Raw genomic sequence first — 24,618 nt, forward strand, 5'->3', positions numbered from 1 at the left:
AACATACACCATCAAGGTATATACAACATCAAATACATTCCAAGCTATAAATACAAGCTAAGGAAACTTGAATAAGCAAGAGAACAACTATCCAAGCAATCAAACACAAGAGAAAATCCCAATATGATAACAACTGAACAGATCATATAAATGTTCAAACTCAAGTTACTAATGAATGTCTAACTGAAAATGTATGCATTCACACATAAAATACACATAATACAACTGCGATAAGTCATTTAATAGACGGAAAATGATGATAAATAATGGAACAATAGGGGAAGAAGAGAGTTCGAGTCAGCAGAAGAATAAGTCATTTCTCTGGTTTTACATAATGATTTACATACAAATTTTTAGTATTGACATCAGTTCCAAAATAATGATGTCTATTTATATTAAAGGTCTTTAACTGATTGAAGGATGTAAAATTCTGAAGATTTTAAGATAATCTATGATCTTCTATAAACAAAAGAAATAATAAGGGAGAGGTACCATTTGGTGAGGAGTTACAAGTAGTTTAAAGATCAAAAGAGAGAAATAAAGAAAAATGAGACAAAATGTCCTTCCATAGTGTTAGACTAATATAGCTGGTTTACACGTGTTAGTATTTGGCCAGCTAAGGTGATGTAGTTAGTTAAGCTGTTAGGCTATTAAGCCATGCTGTTAGAGCTGGTAGAACGGTTGTGCAGGTTGTTAGGCTGTTAAGAGGCAGTTAAGGGCTTGTTACAGCAGTGTATATAAACAAGCTATGATGAATGAAGAATGCATGATTTCCAGCACTAAATGATTTGCTTATTCCCTTTCTAATACATAGCCATAATGCTTGAATTTCGCTGTGTGAGTGAACATTATTTCTTCCTGTTCTTCTCTTACTTTCCCACTCATTGGGGCAGAAAATGTCATAAAAGGTTTCTCAGTTTTTCATGAACAAAATGTGATAAAAACTTGGTAAACAGAAGAGGAACCGAAGAAACTTGATATATGCAGAAAAAGCTATAAAGATCAGAATGAAGACTGTAAAGCCAAGCAGATTGTTGAGGTACGGCTTGTTATTATAATTGATTCATGAAAGTAACAACATTAGTAAACAACTTGCTCAAAGCGATGCAAACAAGAACATTGGATAAACTTACAGAAATCATAATGTATGAATACAAGGTATACAAGAGAAAAGAAGATCAAAAGAGTCATTCCAAATCTATTATCCCGAAATTGGAGAGCATGATCTTTACTTGATCCACGAAATCCGAGCCCGTTGCATACTCTGTCAACATCCCTACAGCAAAACCGAACATTGCCCATCTACAAACACCAGTACCCTCAAATCAATTACATCTAGCAAGCATTTGTATGTCATTACAAGTAGCCAGAACAAGGATTTCACAAGTTAAATGCAATATGAAACTGATAGAATCAGGCATAACCATGTGAAAAGAATGGGGGCTTCAAGTTTTAGAGACAGCATGTGTCTGTGTATGTATCTTCAATCAGCATCATGTTACAATATCAATGTGCAGGAAGCTAAAAAGATACAAAAGTTTCCCTGTTAATCATGGCAGGATTTGATGAATTCATCTATGAAACGAATGCAGGAGTAGCACAAATTGAGCTTATTACATGGCACATTCCATAGGTATAGATTTTAGGACAAAAATACGATGAATGGATACGTCCGAATCCATTACAGTGTGCATACAAACTAATAGAGTGAATCTTAACATTTAGATATGAAGATTTTCCAGGCATGGAGTCCATGGATACTTCTATTCTATGAAACATTCTATCAAATCAAGCAATGCGCTCATATCTCATAAGCTATTCTGGTAAAGTTACTAACAGATTTATAAGGATTTGAACTCAATTATTCATATTCATACACACCATATCAAAAAGTGGCATATATCATATCCATCAATGTAAAAATTGTTCACTCAATTCTCAATCAAGACAAACCAAAATCATGGCTAAATAAAAAGGTCATATTTATTATTCCATTTACCTTCCATTAGCAATCTCATTCTTCCCAAGGAACCCAAAGAAAGGCCCTTGACTAGATTCCTCAAGCTTCTTCTTCTTAAAGTATTCTTGCAGCTCCTTTGCCTTCTGTCTCTGAAACTCCAGAGTGATCACATTCTGGTCCCCAACAGCTGCCACTGAAGGCGGCGGAGGCGGAGGAGTAGACGAAGAAGGAGGAGGGGGCGTCGATTGCGGCGGAGGAGAAGGAGAAGACGGCGGGACCGGTTTCAAAGGAGGTGGTGGAGAAGGTGCCACGGGCCTTCTCAAAGGACCGTCAGTTCGAGAGCTCCTTATCGTCACACCAAAAGGTTTGGTTGTTGCAGACAATCTGCAACTGGTTGAAGATGAAGATGAAGCCGATGAGGAACATGGAGGTTGACAAGGGTTTCGGATTTTCAGACATGTTATCGAGGTTGCCATAGACATATTAGTATTATTTTTCTTTTGTTTATCTGAGTTTTTTCTCTCTTTGTTATTGTGTACGTTTTATGTTCTTACAGGCTTAAGATTGTGTTAGAAACTAGAAGTGGGGTGTGTGGCTAAGGCATCGCCAAGTTTCAACAGACGGATGGGTTTGAACGTAAACCTGTCGATTTCAACAGCAGAATAAAAATGGTAAATTACACTACCGCTATCCTATTATTATTAACTTTACATATTGGTCACAATATTTTTAGAAAACACAATCAAGTTACTTCATTATTTGATTGTAACAATCATATTATTGTATTGTTAAATCTCAAACCCACGTTAAATGGTGTTGTTAGAAAATATTTTTATTTTTTGGATAAATCGCATTGTAAGTCAATTTTTTATTACTGAGTTTACAAATAGGTCATTATATTTTAGAAAGTTTAATTAAATCGCTAAATGAGTGATTTGGATTTTGTGTTTCTTAAACACCATAGGCTTTATTTGACAATTCAAATCATGGTGAAGTTTTTATAAAGAAATGTCATCCGATGGTGGATAATGTAGATTAGGGTGTAAGAAGTTTGAACGTTTTAGGGTGATTTTTTTTATTTTTGAGAAATAATTTTAAAAATCTAATCTCATAAACTGAACAAAAAAATTGAGATAAATCTTATGATAAAATTTATTATTACCATCTACCATAGACTATTATGTTTTATATTACCTATAACTTAATCATTACAGTCGATTGAATGAATGACTCAATTGTAACACTTCTATATACATGACTTTTTCATGATTAAAACACTTCACGTCAAACTACTAGGTGCAATTTAATAACAGAACGACATAATTATTTTAACCTTATAATATTTAAATTTAGAATCAATTTAAAAAATCTTCCATCATCTAGTTTTATAACCTTTATATATCTTCTCTGCACATCATCTTCATTATTTATAAAATTTAAAAAAAATAAAAATAAATTTCCAATCGAAAATATAAACAAAATATCTAAAATATATAAAAATTAAAAAAAATGACTGCCTCAACCGCTCCTCATTATCCCCGCCTATTTTCACCTTATTTTTACTTTGTCATTTGCACTAGGTTCAAGAAATAACAAAGTCGGGAGTTGACAAATAAATCGTAGTTTTAACATTTAATAGAGATCAATAAAAAACTATATTTGATCGCTTTAAGATTTAAGTCATGCTCTTAGGGGATAAGCATAGACCCAAATTCGACAGATTTCGATCCGGACTGACTTGATTAGGTTAAATTTAAAAAAAATCAGGTTCGATCGAATCAATTTTTTTAATGTAATGTTCGGGTTGGATCGGATTCGAGTTTAGAGTGAAAAATACCCGACCCGACCCGACCCGAAAATATATAATTTTACCTTATATATTTATAAATAATTACAATAATACCCTCTATATATTATTTTTTTCAATTAAGCCACTATTTTTATTAAATAAAAAATTTTATTATTATTTCGGATCAGGTCGGGTCGGGTTTTTAAGTTATATATCGGGTCGGGTGAAAACTTGTTTTGGTCGGGTTGGATCAGGTCTCAGGTGGACTCTTTGTTCTCGGGTCGGGTTGACCAAGAACCCGACCTATGCCCATCCCTACATTCTCTGCATTAATTTTTAAAAATATTTTTTATGTTAACATCAATTTTGAGGTAAAATAAACATGCAGAACAAATAATGGTTAAGATTACGACACAATCACAACCACTTAAATTTTAAACTAACAATCCAAAAATATTAATCAGAAACAGTTTTCAAAAACACGTCTAAAAAGCATTTTTCAAAAAACACTTTCCCCATTACATTTAAAATATAAAATAAAAACAGATTCCATCTCTGCCCGATAATAATTTTAAATATAAATGGAAAAACAGATTGATCCTCTTCAATTAATACATGTATTAATCAGTAAGCCAAAGGAATCAATTAATTAGATATAATGACATCAAAGCAGTCTGGGGTAGCAATAATTATGTTTTCAGAAGAAGAGAAACATTCGAGTATTCAATATTCCATCAAATTCAAAAGCAAGCGGTTTGAATATTTAAATATTGACACAAAAATATCAATACACTAAGGGGTAGTTATAGGGTGAGAAATCTTAATTTAAGGTAAAAAACAATTGTAAACTACTTGGAATGTTATAAAAAAAATACATAAAATGTTACCGAAGATACATAAATTATTACAACAATATAACATTTTATGTACATAACCAAAATGTTACCAATTTTTGTGTATATACATAAATTGTTACAAACTAGGTATTATTTCGAGTATGATGCTTAAAATGTTATAAAATGTTGTAACAATTTATGCATGTTAGATGATATTTTATGTATCATTTGATAAAATTTTAGAAAGCTTACCTTTTTTTTACCTTAAATTTAGGTTCCTTTTTGTAGAATAGGTGGCCCAAAAAGAAAGCTCCTCTCTATCGGTTGCAGTCCGTTTTCAAGTAGAATCAAGAAAACAAAACAGCATTTGCTGCTTCTTTGCCCAAAATCAATTGAACATTTCCAACATAACAAGATCAAGTTCCTTTACCTGATATGCATCATTTAACTCGAGAAATGACCCCAAACTACATAATTGTACATGAACAAGGTCCTTCATTTCCGTTATCAATTTCGACATCTGATCCACCTGTTTCACTGACATTAGACAAAATGGTACAGTTTCATCAGCATGATTCAAGGTAATTTGGGGGAAAAAAGAAGAAGAAGAAGACTGAATTAATGAGTTTGCACCCAAAAAAAAGGAGGCTATTTGAACAGTTATATAACAATAAACAAGAAGTCTAGCAAGGGAATTACTGCGAAACCAATCAAATGGAAACTGTTGATAACATATTTAACAGTTCTGATACAAGGAATTGAAAGGAAAACTAACGGGTTACTAATTAAATAGCCATGCTGACATCATACCGTACTCATCTTGTGAGTTTTTTTTTTGGCAAAATACAGAAAAAACAGAGGATGGAGAAAAGCCGCTAAATCGTCATCTATCCTAGCGCTATATAAGAAGATGATATTATCATTCTGGAAAATACATGTTGACGTGCATCTAAAACAAACCACATATTCAACAGCTCAACTATGCCAGTTGGGGTCACACTGAAGCTGATCAAACAGATGACCATACAAACATGCCATAGGGTAAGCACTAGTAAAATTTTCCATTCATTTTTCTCTACAAACTAGGCTTCTTCAATATGATAGATCCTCATAGTTTCCTTCAGAGAGAAAGAAGTGTTGGGTATCAAGGCATCATACAAACCATGAAACTATTATCTTCAGTGCAACACCAAAACCTAATAGGAAAAATATATCTATGTATATTTTACTAGTGCAACACCTTAAAGTCCAAACAAAAGTGTAATCCAAGAGGCACAAAATAATTTTTTTTGTTTTCGCTCTAATCAATGCAAGTAATGATCCACCATGTTAGCATTAGTACTTTAAGTATATTGTATGGGCATGATATTTTGAATATTAGTTTTTATTATTATAATTTACGTATAATTTTATTATTAATATCCTTAAATAATATTTTAATTATTCTAAATATCTCTAATCGGTTATTATTGGGGGACAATAATAAGAGTGATATGAAATTTGATAGATATTTATGAGATGAATATGTGAACGAGATTCAAACCAAATTCATTTGTATTTGTTGATAACAAATATTGGATCAACTCATTTTGAGATTAACACATGAATTAAAGTTATATATTAATTTCAAACAGTTATGTCATTAAATCCTTACCCTTGAAATTACTACAGTTCTCAACATGATAATTATTATGTTTTGACATAATCAAACATTGTCTTTAATCGGACAATTATAAATGTTATGCTTGAACATAACATGGATCATGGAGTTAGATATGAGTGATTAAGATGAAATTTATTCCTCTTATCATAAGAGATATATCTCAGAGCCCCTTGATGACTGAGACTAAGAAATGCATGGTCATGCTCACATGAGTTAATAGAGATAAATGTTATTTGTTTAGTCAGTTCAACTGGATATCGAAAAACTGAAGATAGAGTGTATAAGGTTGACATTTTCCATGCTTTATATTCTATCAAGATATCGTGAGATAAAAGGATTATGACATGAGTTGTGTTAAGATTATCTAGAATCATGAGCTTTTCATTTAACTTAAGTAGTCATAATATCTTGCTAGAGGTCACTTGTGACTTGTAGGATCAATTGTCATTTTTATCTACTGCCAATGTTGATTAAACGTATAGGTTGCACATTAAGAATGAATAAAAATGGTTATGTTTTTTTTGTACAAATAAAAATGGTTATGTTAATTACTCTCAATAATAATTTAAGATAATGAGATTATTTTAAATTATATTTTAAATTATATTTAAAAATATATATTTATTATTCGGATTTAAGAAGTTAAATTCGTATTCTTTTGATAGAATATTTTATTTATTATTATTTCTTTATTTGATTCAAAAATAATACTAAATAACATTTTTATTAAGTTTTGGTTTAGATTAAATTCTTATATGATTTAAATTGTTATCTAATTTAAAATGAGTTGTAAATTACTAATAATTAAATTAACTAATTAAAACGGAGGATTTAGTCTAACCCTAATCAAGTCATATATATAGATATTATATGCACAAGAGTAAGATTAATCACTCTTTACAATCGTCCGAAACCAAAACCAATAAAACAGATTTTGAGAAAAATCTATTAGAACTAACATTCTATAATCATTCTTCGTTCGTATGTGGATACTTGTAGAGGGTAATTATATTTCAGAAAGACAACACTTTTAAAAATCGAAAGAAAATTAGAGACAACAAAAAAGGATTTTCGAATCAAAGATTAATGTAATCTCACGACTTTATTTTACTGTAGTTTTTAGTTTTAAAAGGCGCAAAGGGTCCTTGGAACCTAGGCGCAAGGTGAAGGCGCACGCCTTTCGTAGGTGAAACGCACTTTTGTATTAAAAAATCCATAAATCCATAAATCAATTTTAGATAAATATTAAGATTTGAACCCTTTTATTTATAAAAATCTAGAAATGAACATCAGTTTGGGCTACCATTTGTAATAAATAAAAACTGTAAATGCTAGAAGGGACCTTTTTATAAATGAACTTTAGGGTTCAAATCAAATATAGATAAATATTAGAAGAGGCCTTTTTATAAATAAATAGGTATCGTAGTTGGGCTAAATAAATAGGTATTCTAGTTGGGCTATAGGTATTGTAGTTGGGCCATAGGTTTAGGCTACTATTTGTAATAGGTTATAAACCTAATATTAGGGTTAAAAGATTAAGTATTGTAGTTGGGCCATAGGTTTAGGCTACTGTTTGTAATAGGTTGTAAACCTAATATTAGGGTTAAAATATTAGATTCCTTAACGTCGGTTTCACTTTTATCCTCTCCGCCGTTTTTATTTATTCTTTCTTATGTTCTTTATTTCCCCTTTTTTCCCATTTTCTCTCTAAAATTCTTCTTTCAGCCATTCTTCCTCTATTTCTCTCTTCCCCAAACCCACCCCCCGTGAAGGCGCAAAAAGGGCAGCGTCTGCGCCAAACAGGTCCAAAGAAGCGCGCGCCCGCCGTACTGCGCCTCGCCTGTGCCACCGGAGGTGATTTTTCCGACGCCCACCTGTGCCCAACGCCTGGGTGCGTTTTTTAAACTAAACCATAGTTAGTATAACATGCGCGAGGTCCTAGAATTAATAAAGATTATTTAAATTTTCTTTACGTTTTCCTTGCCTCGATTTTCAACACACCATTCATATACCACAACACCTTGACCAACATAAGGTGTCACATAAGAAAGCCTTTACACACAAGGAAAACCATGAGCTCCAAAATGTAACTAATGTTCGATCTGTACCAACCAAATACCCCCTTGCATGGATGAAAAATAAGATACATCAGTTATCTTCCTGGTTAGTTGCTTTTTCATGTGATAAATTGATATGAAAATTATATAAGACTTAATCAACACGTGATGACGAAGTAAAATTTATGAAACTTAAATACTTCTTAAATCTAAAAGCAAAATATATAAACAAATTTGAACAACACAAAAAATGGTTGAAAGAAGTTATGAACTTTCAACATTTGAGATGACTTTTCTAAATCTACGATAAATCTGATATTTTCTATATAAATGAAGCTGAAATATTAGCTACTCATGTGATACATTCGAGAGCCTTTTCCTCATAGAATATTCTTAGATATCTTAAGTAAAAACTAAGAAGTAATCCCGCACCTTTGGCCTTTCTCATAAAATATAAAAGTCCCAAGGAACTTTACTTCCATCTATATGATTTCTTAGGGTAATTATCATAACTCATACTAATAACACACACTTCCACTACTAGGAAATAATGATTCCCCTCAATTTATTCAACTTAAATAAGAGTTGGGCATATCAATCACATTTCCTTTTCAATTTGTTTCCTAATCACATTTTTTCCAGAGTATAAAAACAATGCCTAAAAATATATGGGCTTCTTACATCACCACAAAAGATCACATATGCATGCATCAGGTTTCAAATCTTGAGAACCACCGCTCTAAAATCAGATCTATTCGATCATGAACCATAACCAAGCTACCAGTGGCAAAGCTTCCCATGCATGTATAACCAAGAAACCAGCCCAAAGTTTGACAAAGTATAGCATCAACAGAGAAGTCCAGTTCATATCTAAGTGGCATGCTATCACATCACTCAAATCAAATTTCAAGTTTTCAAGCCCTCACTACATGTTCTTTTACAGTACTAGGAAGTAACTACCTCAACTTTTCCTGCGGTTACCATTCATTGAGGAAACCAATGTATCAGACTAAGATTGCACCAACCTTTTTTTATTTACGTCATAACACAATGCAATGGGCGTCAGCAGGACTCATAGGAAACTTTTATTATTTTATTAAGCAAGGGAACATGTTACTTGAATAAAAAAACTAAACCTATTAGGCATGATTGTCCACAGATTCATGGGCGATTCTATTCAATATTCAAAATCCCTTTGCATAACAAGCTTTAGGAAAAGACAAAAGTGTGACAAACTTACCAGTCTTGTTGGAGACATAATATTGCATAAGTTCATTATACAAATAATCTAAGAGACAAAACATATCACAATAGCATATTAACTTAAAACAAATATGTTACTGCATCATTCAGAACTTTAGTTTAGAGCAGAAATTTCTTGTACCTGGGTTCAAATTCCCTGATTTCAGCTAGCTCACTACCACAATCATCCATCCATTGTACCTTTCTTCGTTCTGCGTGACTATGGATATCACCATCCTTTTCTCCTGATGCCTCACGGTCATTAACATCCTCAATAGGAGCGGGACTCTTAATTGGTCGCTTCTTCAAACTACTTTTAAGGGCAATCTCTCTTACATTACTATTTCCATCATCAAGTTGAGTTGTGTGATCATTAGTTTTATTCAACACAAGAGGCTCCGGCAAGACATCCTGCTGTTTAACAGGGCCAACTTTCAAAGCTGATGGGGCATAAAGTTCAGCAGAAGTGCGACCAAAGCAGACAAAAGAGGCGCACCCACGGGAAAGCCGGCTCTTGATGGAAGCCAGCTGATTCAGGTCAGGGTCAGATTCTTGGTCCACCAACTGGTAATGATTCCACGGCGAAACTCTCATGGGCCTGTCCTCGTGCTTCTGAACCAAGAGAAGGGTCAAGCCCTTGCTATACCCAGACACCGAAGATCTGAAAAACCCTCCTCCTTCTACAGTCAATAACATCAGTTCTCATCTGGGACACCCAGATAACACCTTTGTTTTTCTTGTCAACAACCTTCAAGTTTCAACAAATTGAAGCAAACTAGACCCACCTCCAGCATCCACCCATATCTCACAGTCAGTGAAGTTATCAAAACTTCCCAAACAATCAAATTTAACAATAAATGAAAGGCAAAGCTGTTAAATTCCGCTCATAGTTTCTAATAAAGTGCAATCCTAGGTAACCAAAAGTTATTGCTGACATAATAGCTATTGAATTCCCTAAACACTAATAATTATCAACATGGTCAACCCTCATTAAAAATTTACCTATCACCACACGTAATTAACAGCCATAAATTTATTAAAGAAATAACTAAAATGTAATAGATTAATATTTTATTATTTTAAAACAGAAACAAAAGAAAAAAATCAAGAAAGAGTTTGTATTTATACACTTGACCAGCTCACAGCAATACTCAATAAATATACAGAAACTATTAAGAACATCAATGGCGAACAGAATATAAATAAATTTAAGAGTGATTTAAGATCTGTTTTCTTTTATTGTGACAAGGATCGCTCAAACTAGTGCTCTCCTTTTTATTGAAGTGAAAGCATTAAAATTTGAATAAAGAGAAGTGACAGCGAACATTTGAATTTAAAAGAACAAAAAAATGCTTTGCTTTCCTTTCACTTTCTCGGGAAACAAACAAGAGCACATATCACAAAAGGAGTTTTAGAATTTACCTGAAGACGATTAAACGGATCTCAAGACTAGAAGAAACTTAAAGACAATTGCCGGCGCCGGCATGTTCGATCGCTGCTAACGAACGAATTAATCGGCGAGGATTTGGGAAAAGATGGATAGTGAAAAGGGAAAACGAAAATAAAAGCTCAAGAAAATACGGAATATTAGAGGTGGGTAAATTTGTATCTTAGTATATTTTATACTAAAAATCCAAAGTTATTAAATAATTAATTTAAACAAATAAAAAAAACAGTAATGACAAGGACAGTGGCATCCACTGCTGATGGATCTCCTAGAAACTATAGCTAAACTATAAATCTTATCATTTAATTTTCTTATTACTTTTATTTTAATTATTAAATTTTTAAAAAATAATTTTCTCATTTAAACTTTTTATTATTTTTATTTAATTATTCACGTGTTAAATCATAAATGAGAAAATAATATGATAAATATACATGTTAATAGATATATTTTATTGATATAAACTTTATGTGTCATCTACGTTATTTTCTTTCTTTACTTATTTATTTTATCTTATTTCTTCAAAGATGAAAATTTTACAATTTTATCCTCACAATGTAATTATCATTTTTTGGTGTCTTCTTCAATTACATTAGATATCGATGATCTCGTCGCACTATCTTCTACCACTATATTAGTCTAGATTTTACTTAAATTACTTTATAATTTATAAAAAAAACTTATAACCAAAACTCGTGAAAATCTTAAATCATTTTAATCTATAATATTCATCATAACCCCCACATAAAAGGAAGATTTTAAACTCGCTTTCTGCATCTTAATACTGTTAAAATTTGAAAATGATATTTCATTATTAGGAAACTGTTGCGGAAGACGGCTATCGGATAGAGTAAAATCGCAACTGATAATTTGAGAAAATAAAAATGAAGATAAAAAGAGATAAAATTTACGTGGAAAACCCCTAAATAATATAGGGTAAAAACCACGGGCAACGGTAGAAGAATTTCACTATGAGAAAATAGGAATTACAACCTCTCTCGATCTACCAAGGAGAAAACAATGATAATTCTCTCTTGATAAAAAAGGAGAAAACAACTCTCAAGAAACTCTCTAAATTCTCTAGTATTTGGAAGAAAGCTAGAATGCTTTGGGATGGTTTTGAAGCTAAATGAGATAGGGTATTTATAGCTAAATCTTAAGGACTTAATCTTGTAAATACCCTAAATTTTATTGACTAGAGTTTGTAATTTGACCATATAAAAAAATAATAAAAAATTATGCACCTAATTTTCGGTGCCAACCCATTTATTATTTTTGACTTTCTACAATCTCCCACTTGAAGATTTGATTGGAACAATCATATCTTCACACCATTCTTTCTACCTTGTACCATCATGTTGCTTATGTCTCTGACAGGCCACAGGAGGATCGACACCAAGTAAATTTATCAGTATTGATCGTCTTCGTCATGAAATCTACTATGTTGTCTTTGGTATGGATTTTCTGCATATCTATCGTCCCTTCTTCCACCTTTTCACGAATGAAATGGTACTGAACTCGTATGTGCTTTGTCCTTGAATGAAATGCTGGATTCCTTGCTAAATGCAAGGCACTTTGACTGTCACAAAACAGAGAGACATACTCTTGATTGTGCCCAAGCTCCTCCAATAGCATCTTCAACCAAATTGCTTCTTTACTGGCTTGTGTAACTGCTACATATTCTGCCTCTGTTGTGGATGTAGCCACAACTGACTGTAATTTTGAAACCCAACTTACAGCTCCACCAACAACTTTGAACACATATCCTGTAGTAGAGTTGCTTTTATCCAAATCCCCTGCATAGTCAGAATCTACATACCCATTGATTAATAAGTTTGATCCTCCATAACATAATGCAACATTTGAGGTCCCTTTGATGTATCTCAGGATCCTCTTTACTGTATTCCAATGCTCTTTGCTTGGATTTGCCATGTACCGACTAACCACTCCCACTGCTTGTGCAATGTCTGGTCTTGTGCATATCATAGCGAACATTAAATTTCCCACTGTCGATGCATACGGTACTCGAGACATCTTCATCCTCTCTTCTTCACTGTTAGGACTCATACTGGAGGATAATTTGAAGTTAATAGGAAGAGGGGTAGAAATTGGCTTACAATCTTGCATGTTGAATCGTGACAAGATCTTCTTTAAGTAATTTTTTTGTGAAAGCCAAATCTTCCTATTACTTCTGTCTCGGTGAATTTGCATCCCTAGAATCTTGTTTGTTGATCCCAAGTCCTTCATTTCAAATTCTCTAGCTAGTTGTGCCTTCAATTCTTCAATATGATCTTTGTTGGGTCCTGCAACCAACATGTCATCCACATACAACAGTAATATAACAAAATCGTTATCACCAGACCTCTTGAAATAAGCACAAGGGTCTGCATTAAGTCTGTTATATCCAAGGCACATAATGAAGGAATCAAATCTCTTATACCAACACCTCAGCGCCTGCTTTAGACCGTACAGAGATTTGTTCAACCTGCAAACCAAGTTCTTCTTTACTTTTTCTACAAAACCTTCAGGTTGGAGCATATAAATCTCTTCTTCAAGATTTCCATGAAGAAAAGTTGTTTTAACATCTAGTTGCTCTAGATGTAAGTTCAATGTAGCACACATTGCCAAAACTACTCGAACTGTTGTTAGTCGAACCACAAGAGAAAATATTTCATTAAAATCAATACCTTCTTTTTGAGCATATCCTTTGACCACCAGTCTTGCACGATACCTCTCAATTTGATCATCACCATTTCGCTTGATTTTGAAGACCCATTTGTTACCAATTGGCTTCTTTCCTTGTGGTAGTGGCACAAGGTCCCATGTATTATTTTTATGAAGGGCTTCGATTTCTTATTGCATCGCCATCATCCACAGTGAAACATCTGAGCTGTGTATTGCCTTCTGGTATGTTGATGGCTCACCGTCCTCTGTTAAAAGGCAATATGCAATATTACCTTCTATAACATAATCTGAGTGCCAATTGGGACGTCTTCTCACACGATCTGATTGACGAGTTGTTGGAGCTTCAGAACTCTCTGGTTCTTGTTCATCATGTGCTGGTTCTGCTTCAGAAGAATCTCCTTGTTCAACCTCATTTTCCACATGTATCTGTGTAGTCTCTGACTTTTCAGCGCTATCATCATCTTCTTTTCTTTGTAACTTATCTTCTACAAAGATAACATCCCTGCTAATGATCACTTTGTGGGCAGTAGGATCCCACAAGCGATACCCCTTTACACCATCAGCATACCCCCAAGAATTTACATTTCCTGGATTTTGGATCCAGCTTTGAAATTTCTTGGGAGTTGTACATCACATACACAATACTTCCAAATACATGGAGGTTTGAATAATCAGCTGGTTTACCAGTCCACATCTCCATTGGTGTCTTCAGCTCTATTGCAATTGATGGAGCTCGATTCACCAAATAACAGGCGGTATTGACTGCTTCTGCCCATAATGATTTTTCTAGGCTTGCATCTCTCAACATTGCTCTTGTTCTTTCTAACAAGGTTCTGTTCATCCGCTCTGTCACTCCATTTTGTTGAGGAGTGTTCGCCACTGTGAACTGTCTTTTGATGCCTTCTTTCTTGCAAAAGTCATCAAATTCTTTACTTGTGTATTCTCCTCCATTATCTGTTCTGAAACACTTGATTTTATTTCTAGAATCAAGTTCCACCCGCGCTTTGAAGTTTTTGAAAGTTGAAAACACATCAGACTTCTTCTTAATAGGGTACACCCAACATCTCCTAGAGTAGTCATCAATAAATGAGACAAAATATTTTGCTCCGCCTAGGGATGTAACTGGTGCTTGCCATACGTCAGAGTGAACCAGTTCTAGAACACTTTTGCCTCTAGAATTTGATGTGTTGAATTTTAACCGGTGTTGCTTACTTGTTATGCAATGCTCACACAAAGTAAGTGATACCTTCGTTAAGCCTGGAAGTAGTTTTTCCTCCACAAGGACTTTCATTCCTTGTTCTGACATGTGTCCAAGTTTCTGATGCCATAGCATTGAAGAATCTGAACTACATGAGGCAACAGAGGCTTCTGCTTCTAGCAAAGTCTCTCCCTTCAGCATGTACAAGTTTGCAGTTATCTTTTCGCCTTTCAGCACCACAAGAGCTCCACGGAACACCTTTATGATTCTTTTATGTGTTTCAATCTTGCTTGCATTATTATCCAACAATCCGTAGGATAATAAATTTTTCTTCAGGCCTTTCACGTGCCGCACATCTCGAACAACTTTGATTGTTCCATCGTACATCTTCAATTTGATGGTTCCCACGCAAATGATCTCTAAGGCATGATCATTGCAACTATACACAGATCCTCCTGAGACAGGTTCATAATGATGGAACCATTCTCTTCTTGAGGTCATGTGATATGTCGCTCCCGAATCAATGAGCCATATATCTGCAAATCTTTTTCTGCCTTCCACGGTGGTTGACGCTTCACAGCATAGAGCATCTCCATCATTTGAAGTGTTTGTGGTATTGCCTTGTGGATTGGAGTTTTTATTTAGACTCCAACAATCCTTCTTCAAGTGACCCTTCTTTCCACAGTTGTAGCACTTTAAATTCTTCTTGCTCCTCGACTTTGAACTACCATGTTTGTGATTGCTGCTTTGGCCACGTTCTGTTGATCTCCCTCTCATCGTTGTCAACGCTTCTGCTTGTTGCAGATTTACTTGTCTGTCTTCCTTGTTCCTGCGCCGATTTTTTTCTTGTAGAACAGCAGCTGTAACGTCATCGAAGACTAGACTGGTGACATTACTGTTTGTCAAGTTGATGATGAGTTGATCGTACGAATCCGGTAGACTTTGAAGTAGAAGTTCAGGACGTTCTTGTTCTCCTATTTTATAGCTTAAGGATGTAAGCTGAGAAAATAAGGTGTTCAGTGTATTTAAGTGCTCCGTCATTGAAGTAGATTTTGGCATACAGAGAGTGTACAATTTCCTCTTAAGGAAAATTTTATTGTGCAGCGATGTGGCCTCGTACAATTTGGTGAGATGATCCCATATCTCCTTAGTTGTCTTCTTCTCCTCGATGCTTGACAATACTTCATCTGTTAATGCTAGATGAAAGTTTGTCATAGCATTCCCGTCCATCTCGTTCCATTTGATGTCATCTGCAAAATCCACCGGCCTTTCATTGATAGCCGCTAGACACTCGTCTTTCCTTAGGATGGCCTTTATCTTCAATTTCCACAATGAGAAATTTCTCTCATTGAATTTTTCAATATCAAATTTCGTTGCCATTGCTTCGTTTACGGATAGCTCCCACTATTTCACTATCGTGAATAGTCTCTCTGGAACCTTCAAAGAATGGGTAATAACTTCTTACTTTCTTATGTTGGAGGATCCACCTTTTGGTGGCAACCACAAAGACAATAAGCAGATATTACACACTCTAATCTAGCTCGGATACCAATTGTTGCGGAAGACGGCTATCAGATAGAGCAAAATCGCAACTGATAATTTGAGAAAATAAAAATGAAAATAAAAAGAGACACAAAATTTATGTGGAAAACTCCTAAATAATATAGGGTAAAAACCACGGGTAACGGTAGAAGAATTTCACTATGAGAAAATAGGAATTACAACCTCTCTCGATCTACCAAGGAGAAAACAATGATAATTCTCTCTAGATAAAAAAGGAGAAAACAGCTCTCAAGAAACTCTCTAAATTCTCTAGTATTTGGAAGAAAGCTAAAATGCTTTGGGATGGTTTTGAAGCTAAATGAGATAGGGTATTTATAGCTAAATCTTAAGGACTTAATCTTGTAAATACCCTAAATTTTATTGACTAGAGTTTGTAATTTGACCATATAAAAAATAAAAAAAATTATGCACCTAATTTTCGGTGCCAACCCATTTATTATTTTTGACTTTGTACAGAAACTACAAAAATCAAAATTAGGAGTATTTCAAAAAAAATTAATTCATTTCATAATTTTTTAAAAGAACGTTTAGTCATATTGTTAAATATTTAATGAAAAATGACTATAATATAAGCAAATTAAAATATTAGTGAGCAAATTAAAAATTAAAAATTTTAATGATTAAAATAAAAATGAGAAGAAAGTTGATAAAACTTTATAATCTATTTTTGGAAGGAAAAACTAAGTAAAATTAAGACATGTTGGGAAATTGTGTGTCGGAAAGGTAAAGGAATAAATAACTATAAAGAGGAAAGGTTGGGTTGGGTTTGTTTGTTTGTAACCTTTCTTTCGAGTCTTAATGAGAAATTAAAATATTTATTTATTCATTTTATTGACCTTTTTACTGTAAGTGTTAAACATATAAATATATTTAATTCAGTTAAAAACCAAAATTACACCGAACAATATCAAATGAACCGTCATTATATGGATAGTTAAATGAACGGGGATGATTGTTTTTCTTAAAAAATAAACTCACAGATTTTAGATAATTTTTTATTAGTAGTATGTTTTGATTCGTTATAAGTTATCACTCTTAAAATTTTTAAAAAAAACCTCAACATAAAATTATGTACTATTAACAATAGAGAAAATATTTGTTTACTATGAAAGCGGCTAACCTAACCGTGAGTGACATTATCTTGTGATTGCATGTGCCACTTGATTTCCCTGTCGTGGGATGGAATGCACGGAGCTCCCTTGAAATCATCTTGGTATCCCGAGAGACTGCTCTGCTCTGCTCTTATCTTTGATGAATCTGTTGAGTTCAATTTATTAATTACTGTCAATGAATCAACAACTGCAAAATTGAAAACCCACGTCATTCTCAGATTGTAATCCATAGCCGCTTCTGCCTTCACATCTAAAGCAGAAAAACAAAGGAGAAAGAAAACATCGAATATCAGAAATCGCACCACAAAGATATGAAAGATAAACAATACTATTGACTTTAATCACTGTAAGTCCCAATTTATCCATTATATTCTTTTTTAATCATCTCTGCAAAATTACATAATTAACCTTTTGCCACTTTGTATAACTCATTGCTTCGTTAGTGTTGAAGGTTTTATTTTCTAACTGAAATTTTTCATTCATTTTGGAACAATTTAACAGTGTTACAGATTTTGTTTTCCTTATTTATTTAAATAAGGTTACAGTTGGTGGAATGATGCCACGTATCAGGTTCCTGATTAGATTGATTCTAATAATGCGATACGTAGGCATGGTATCAATCAATAAAAGGAAGAAAGCATATTTCCATTTGAGTGAGTGAATCAGACCAGAATCTATATAGACGCTGCAGCATGGAGAGCAAAGACTTCACAAAAACAAAACCAACAAATCCTAATGAGTAATCATATTCTTTAGAAAGTAAAAAATTTAGAGAATTTTAACAATCCCTTCGAATTTTCTTCTTCCTTGAAAGTAGCTGAATTTTTATTGGAACAAAAGCTTTACCCTGAAATTTAAGACCTCCAAAGCAAATACAACCAAAACACAAACCCAGCACAAGCACAAGCACAACACACTACACTATTCTTCTTGAAATGCTTTCGGCTGGTCACCCGTGCCATCTGCTTTATTTTTGTGTGATGTAACCCATCTATTTGTGATTTCTTTACTTCGGCAACAGCATGGTGATGCACCAACACAGCCGTTCTGGACACTTTTAATTGTTGGGGACACAGCATTATCGGTAAGTAGATTCATGGGATGGACTATCAGCATGCATGTCCATCAAGGTGTCATTGGAGCTGAGAGGATTAGAATCCCTAGTCTGGTTCTGGAGAAAGCTAGCTTCATTATTCCTGGATCCTTCTTGAGCGATGTGATAATGCTGGAGGCTCCGACGAACAGGACTTGATAGAGCATTTGAGAAAACTAAATTCTTGGACTGCTGATCGCAATTGTCAGAGCGTGTTCCCTGCCCAGCAGTTTGGCCAGATGAGTCTGAAGAGACCATGAAATTGGTATTCATGAACTGCATCGTATGTTGGGGATGCTGATGTTGGCTTGGTGCTCTAGGTGACATTAATGGCTCTTCACTGTAGTCTAGTTCATTCTACGAGATTGCACAATGTTCAGAATATATAAAGATAATTATCGTTTATCACAAAAAGAATGGATCATAGAAAACACAGTGTAAGTCATGCTAAAAGTATCATAAGAAGATTCCCATATTCTTATGAAGGGAAGACCTACCCTTGCAATCTTTGTAGCAAACATACTTGCGGCTGCACAAACCTTTAATGGCCAAAACTAGAAGACTATAAAACTAACAATTGCCTGATTATAATAGCAAACATTAATTTCACCACTATGATAATGATGTCACTTAGGGATAGTTGGAAGCCAGTTGATTAGTGTGCACTACTCAACTACTGAAGAACATAATCCCTCTTGTAAGTCTCACTCTTTCTGATGCAAAATATGGGAACTAAACAAGAGAGATTTGTAATAAGAGACATACTTGAATAAATTTGTAGGGTTCTAACATATGAATAAAATACATTTGTTGTTTAATGTGCAGTAGATATAATAAAGTTACTGTTCATATCAGTGAACTTTATCTTGTTTATTTGTCTTAAGTTATTTATATAGGAATTGATTTTAGACACTTCGACAACTACAACCGCCTAATACATTATAGGGTAATACAATAGTGTGTACGTAAACGAGAGAGAATTAACAGGAAAAGACCAAGAGGAGGATGCCCTTGCATGTCTATATTCTCTGTTTGTAGCTGTAATGGCAGTGCTCTTCGTGAATCATTGATCCATAGGTGCTCTTAGTGCAAAAGAAGACCTCTACCCAGCCAACATTATTGTTCAAAGTTAAAAAACTGAGAATCAGCATGCTGCTTGTGGCATATTCCTAAGGCAAGTCCTAACAAGGATTTCAATGGTCGAGTTGGTTGGATTATTAAAGCAAAGTGGTATAATTAATTTGTATTGATGAATTTGATTTGTTAAGAACCAAAAACAGAGAAAGTAATGAATTCACCAAATTACGAAGACCCAGGAAGTCAGCCAAATCTTATTACGAAGATACAAGGGTCTTTCATTTTATTTTAATCATATGCAGATATATTCACATTTCATAAATCAATGAAATAAATTTGAAGCTTGAATCATTAATCATAAAAGCATATAAAATGGGATCCAATGTTTCCAAAACCATATGGTTCCATATTAGTACCCTATTGCAATAAGGACGACTTGCGTACACTTGGCACAGACTAACTTATAAACAACTAAATTAAACCACCACCTCTGAGCAATGGAAAGAACAAGATTCTAAACAGGTAAATCTAGATAACTTACTTTGTTCCTTGCTTATAATTTTCTTTCATGTAATACAAAAGACAAGGAACAACCTCTGCTTGGTACAATTCTCATCACTTCCAAAAAAGTTAAATGTCTAAACAGCAGTACTGTGCAACGCACAAGGTTTAGTTTCCAACTTTCAAATACGCTTAGTTGTTTACTATTAGTCAAAACTCAAAATATGGACAAGAAAAAAAGAAGCATGCATGCATGCACGAATTGATTCAATGTTGTTTATATTCTGATAATAGTCTTAATAGAATAATAACCAGAGAGATCTAATATATCACAGGTTTTACATGGTAAATTCTGTAAAATGTATAATAAACACAGAAAGGAGGAAGAGCTATGCCATCCAACATCATTAAAGAACAACCAAGAATAAGGAATATCATTCAACCTTGAGATGAAGACTTGGATCAATTTTTCATGAGATACATTACACTTAAAAGGGCATTAGCTTATACACAGTCAAAGAGTAGAGATGATAAAATATTCAAGGAAGAGTGAACCTGAAGGTAACTGAGAATATCCATCGTTGTTACTCTCGATCCTCCCTCTTGTTGTCTACAAATCCACTGATAAAGTTTTTCCTAAAAACAAGTTGAAATAAATGTATTAGCAAAACTCCTAACTCACAACTAGAAGCACTTTACAGATAAGTAGTTGAGCAAGTTGACAAATGAAGGTTGGAATTCAGCCATATAGAACCAAAGAATAATTTTACAGCTGAAGATTTTACACCCCATGTCATGTGAACCAAGAAAAGACCAATGCTCTTAAGAAAAGAAATAGTAAAATTTATAAGAAATCAAAAGTCCTCGTTGGAAGATAAATTTCCAAATCGAATTATGATTCTAAAGCATGTTGGAGCAAATTTGAGTGAGTTGACTTTACCAAGATTTATCAGTTACTGTCAAGCTGCCAGTACACCCTCCAATTTTCAATCAAGTTCATTAAAACTAAAGTTTAACATCAAAATCCCCAGTAAGGGTTCTAAATAAGTTGCTTGCATTGCATGACTGTGTAGCTAACAAGTTTCAAGCGTTAAAAGGAATATGCTTAAGGAAGAAATATCATGAATTCATTAGCTTCACAATTATGATGCCTAAGAAGCGGAGACTATAACCTTATCCTTAAACATGAAAGAAAATATGATCTGATTGGCACAACCCTGCATTTTCACAGCTGGGGCACTGCAATTAGCGAATATTGAGCTGGAAAAAAAGGGAATAGAGGGGGGATTCTTCTGGTGATATTAACTTACCATGACTTAAAAGCAATTAAGCATCCTCTAGCAATCAGTTCCAATCACTGCTAAATGTACAACACATCGACAACAGCATTTCTTCTTTAAATAAATAAATATTACTATCATTTAGGTTTTTCATCAAGACCAAAATGCACCACGCTATCTTAAAGGTAAAATGCACACACACAAGCAAACAATGAGCTAATAAGGTTAATCCAAACCAGTAGATCCGTAAGCATAGAGGCATCGATGATATTTTTACCAAAATGTAAACATAAATTATAAGAATAAAAAAAGGCTTGATTAATCAAAATCATTTAACTTTGAAACACTAAAAATAGATACGCAATAAGACACGAAACCCAGATGCAAGAACAGATGTAAAAATTCATAAAGATAAGATTTCATGCAAATAAAAACCCAAATATAAAGGAATATGATTTGTTCGTGTGTGTGTGTGTGGAGATGAAGAGAGAGAATACAAGGCCATGGCGTTTGCCAGCTTGGAAGGAGAGTTTTTGCTGATTCATAGCCAGAGTATAAAGCTGAGACAAGGAGTTAGCGGCGCCGGAAAAAGAGGCGTACATAGTCCGATCCACCTCATCGAGGCTCGTAGCTATTGATTTCCTTTTCTTCCCCATATTTCCCGATTCCCTCTCTCCTGCGATCGACAGGGTTTTCAGTTGCGTTTGGCGATAGATGAAAAAAGAGAATTCTCACCTTTTCATTTCCTATAAATATTTTAACTTTCTTGTTTCTGGAGAAGATTTGGAGAAAGGTCGCTTCTTTTTTATACTTGTTCTAATGCGGACTGTTGAAGCCGGAGGCTTGAGGGACACTTCCCGGCATAGCAGTTGGGCCACTGCTTAAAAAGCTCGTTGGGCTGCTTCATATATTCGATCTAGCTATAGCTATAGCTATAGCTTGTGGGTTGAATTATAATATTATATATAGGCTTAATACTAAAATAAGTGCCTAAACTATACATCTTTTTTCAAATAGGTGTTTAAATTATTTTTTAACTCATCATGGCGTCTATCGTTACAAACATTATCACTTTAGGTGCCCAGGCCATCAACGATGTTAATTTTCTCGTTAAGTGACTCGTGTCACAATATATTAATTTTAAAAATTTTATTTAAAATTAAAAATTATATATTTTTAAAAAAGAAAATACAAAAAATTGAAATAACCCCAAAACTTTGAAAACTTTCATTTCAACCACTAAACACACGCTAGTCATCGCCTTTTACCGTCGATGAAGCTCCACCTGACCTCACCTCCCCCGACGACCAAAACCCATATGAAATTTTGACCAACCGACGTTTCATACCCTTGGAACACTATGTAGAAAATCACGATCCCACGTGATTCTGACCGTCAATCGACGACAACTACGACGACATATGACTAGGAGGAGAGTATGGACTACGCCGGCGACGATGGATGTGGTCGGAAAGAGCGATGGCGACAGATTAAGGTTAGGAGATTTTGGGGTTTTTTATAATTTAAGAGAAATTAATTTTTTTAATAAATATAATAATATTTTGAGAAAATAACCTCAGTGACCGAAAATGCCTTATAATATACGATTTTAACTAACTTTTTTTGGATTTGCCAAAATGACCAACAAAATCGCAACGCGAACTCTAATTTTTCAACTCAGTTTCCAAATTCGCAACGCGATTTTGCGATAGTCCAAGTTCGCGTTGCGATTTTCCAAATTTACGTTAATCCAAATTCGTTGCGATAGTCCAAGTTCACGTTGCGATAGTCCAAGTTCGCGTTGCGATTTTCCAAATTCGTTGCGATAGTCCAAGTTCACGTTGCGATAGTCTAAGTTCGCGTTGTGATTTTCCAAAATCGCAATGACTGGTGGTATTGCATTTGTTTCTTAAGAATTTTCTCTAAAAAGATAGTATCCATGCGGAAGTGTTGAAGACACGTATTACTACGACCACGACCCGAGACGAGACGGCGGCGGCGGCGGTGCGCGAGAGTCCCCCTTGTTCTCTTCCACTCAACAAGGAAGTGGGAAATCCAAGCCTTAAATACTCATTCCCAATAGTGTTTCCAATACTATGTGGGATTGAACATTGCCAACACTTGGGAATCTTTTACACTATCGCAATACATTCTTTATTGTTTCAAACTCCACGTGAATTTGGAATAGTTAAAATGTAAACTTATTTTGGATTTTTCACTATCGCAACACTTTTCACTATCGCAACAATACGTTTTTCAAACTCTCGCAACACATTTTAACTATCGTAACACATTTTTCAAAATCGCGTTGTGAATCTTACAATCGCGTTACGAATCTGGATATTCGCGTTGCGAATTTGGAAACTGAGTTGAAAAATTAGAGTTCGCTTTGCGAATTTAAGATCGTGTTACGATTTTGTTGGTCATTTTGGCAAATCCAAAAAAAGTTGGTTAAAATCGTATATTATAAGGCATTTTCGGTCACTGAGGTTATTTTCTCTAATATTTTTAATATTTTTAAAAAATAAATTTCAAAATCACTAGATTGTAACACATGTCACTTAACGGGAGAAATTAACATTGTTAACGGCCTGGGCACTTAAAATGGTAATGCTTGTAAGGCACCAAAATGAGTAAAAAAATAGTTTAGGCACTTATTCGACAAAAGTGGTATAATTTGAACACTTATTTTAATATTAAATATTATATATAATACTAATATTTAATTATATGGACGTAATATCATCACCCTTCCTTCTTAAGCAATTCTAAAATTTTCCACCTTTTATTGTTATTAATCCATTCTTTTTGCTTATACAAAATTTGAAATTATATATATTTACCAATTTTATATTTAATTTTTTATGTAATGGCGTGACATAAATTTAAAGCGTCACACTGTTATCTAAAGATTGAATTTATATTTGAGGATCAAACAAAAAAATTAACTACTTTTGAAATTAATATGGAAAAAATCAGAAATTAAATTATAAAATAATTAAATATTATTTTATTTCAACTTTGAATAGTCCTCTGAGAGAGAGAGAAAAGATGGATGATAATTTTTTCTATTACAAGCGAGAAAATAAAAACTTTTTGAATATCGTGAATATAT

The 24,618-nt window shown here is 33.9% G+C and overlaps 3 protein-coding genes across 5 annotated transcripts in view; all 3 read right to left on the bottom strand.

Moving 5' to 3' along the window:
- Nucleotides 1-24,618, bottom strand: part of LOC120154356 — a 41,305-nt gene that overhangs the window by 5,908 nt on the left and 10,779 nt on the right. The window contains exons 3-7 of one of the 3 annotated variants that reach the window (XM_039166133.1): nucleotides 22,001-22,254; nucleotides 20,779-20,859; nucleotides 18,627-19,002; nucleotides 14,218-14,228; nucleotides 3,244-3,249 (exon numbers count right to left, since the gene is read on the bottom strand). In XM_039166133.1, the coding sequence (XP_039022064.1) occupies nucleotides 18,631-19,002; nucleotides 20,779-20,859; nucleotides 22,001-22,159 (612 nt within the window). In that variant the 5' untranslated portion in view covers nucleotides 22,160-22,254 and the 3' untranslated portion in view covers nucleotides 3,244-3,249; nucleotides 14,218-14,228; nucleotides 18,627-18,630. Of the gene's footprint in view, nucleotides 1-3,243; nucleotides 3,250-14,217; nucleotides 14,229-18,355; nucleotides 19,003-20,778; nucleotides 20,860-22,000; nucleotides 22,276-24,618 lie in introns of those variants that run through there. The other 2 variants (XM_039166132.1, XM_039166134.1) reach the window with 2 other exon arrangements.
- LOC120154357 (light-harvesting complex-like protein OHP2, chloroplastic) lies at nucleotides 1,104-23,261 on the bottom strand. Its single transcript, XM_039166135.1, has 4 exons — nucleotides 23,248-23,261; nucleotides 16,336-16,345; nucleotides 2,000-2,457; nucleotides 1,104-1,302 (listed from the first exon to the last, which is right to left on the bottom strand). The coding sequence occupies exons 3-4, from the start codon at nucleotides 2,440-2,442 to the stop codon at nucleotides 1,188-1,190; spliced, it is 558 nt and encodes a 185-aa protein (XP_039022066.1). The 5' UTR covers nucleotides 2,443-2,457; nucleotides 16,336-16,345; nucleotides 23,248-23,261; the 3' UTR covers nucleotides 1,104-1,187.
- On the bottom strand, nucleotides 4,775-11,093 carry LOC120154355. Its single transcript, XM_039166131.1, has 3 exons — nucleotides 10,970-11,093; nucleotides 9,690-10,335; nucleotides 4,775-5,122 (listed from the first exon to the last, which is right to left on the bottom strand). Exons 2-3 carry the CDS (start codon nucleotides 10,241-10,243, stop codon nucleotides 5,053-5,055), a joined length of 624 nt encoding a protein of 207 aa, XP_039022062.1. The 5' UTR covers nucleotides 10,244-10,335; nucleotides 10,970-11,093; the 3' UTR covers nucleotides 4,775-5,052.

Source organism: Hibiscus syriacus, unplaced genomic scaffold (genome assembly GCF_006381635.1).
Source record: "Hibiscus syriacus cultivar Baekdansim isolate YM2019G1 unplaced genomic scaffold, ASM638163v2 tig00111128_pilon, whole genome shotgun sequence".
Taxonomy (NCBI): Eukaryota; Viridiplantae; Streptophyta; class Magnoliopsida; order Malvales; family Malvaceae; genus Hibiscus; species Hibiscus syriacus.

Bases quoted from the DNA above. Each gene is read 5' to 3' on its own strand.
- LOC120154357 (XM_039166135.1), bottom strand. From the start codon at position 2,442: ATGTCTATGGCAACCTCGATAACATGTCTGAAAATCCGAAACCCTTGT. The intron at 1,303-1,999 runs GTAAATGGAATA...TGGTGTTTGTAG, and splicing joins AATGAGATTGCTAATGGAAG to ATGGGCAATGTTCGGTTTTG.
- LOC120154355 (XM_039166131.1), bottom strand. From the start codon at position 10,243: ATGTTATTGACTGTAGAAGGAGGAGGGTTTTTCAGATCTTCGGTGTCT. The intron at 5,123-9,689 runs GTACAAGAAATT...GTCTAATGTCAG, and splicing joins ATCAGGGAATTTGAACCCAG to TGAAACAGGTGGATCAGATG.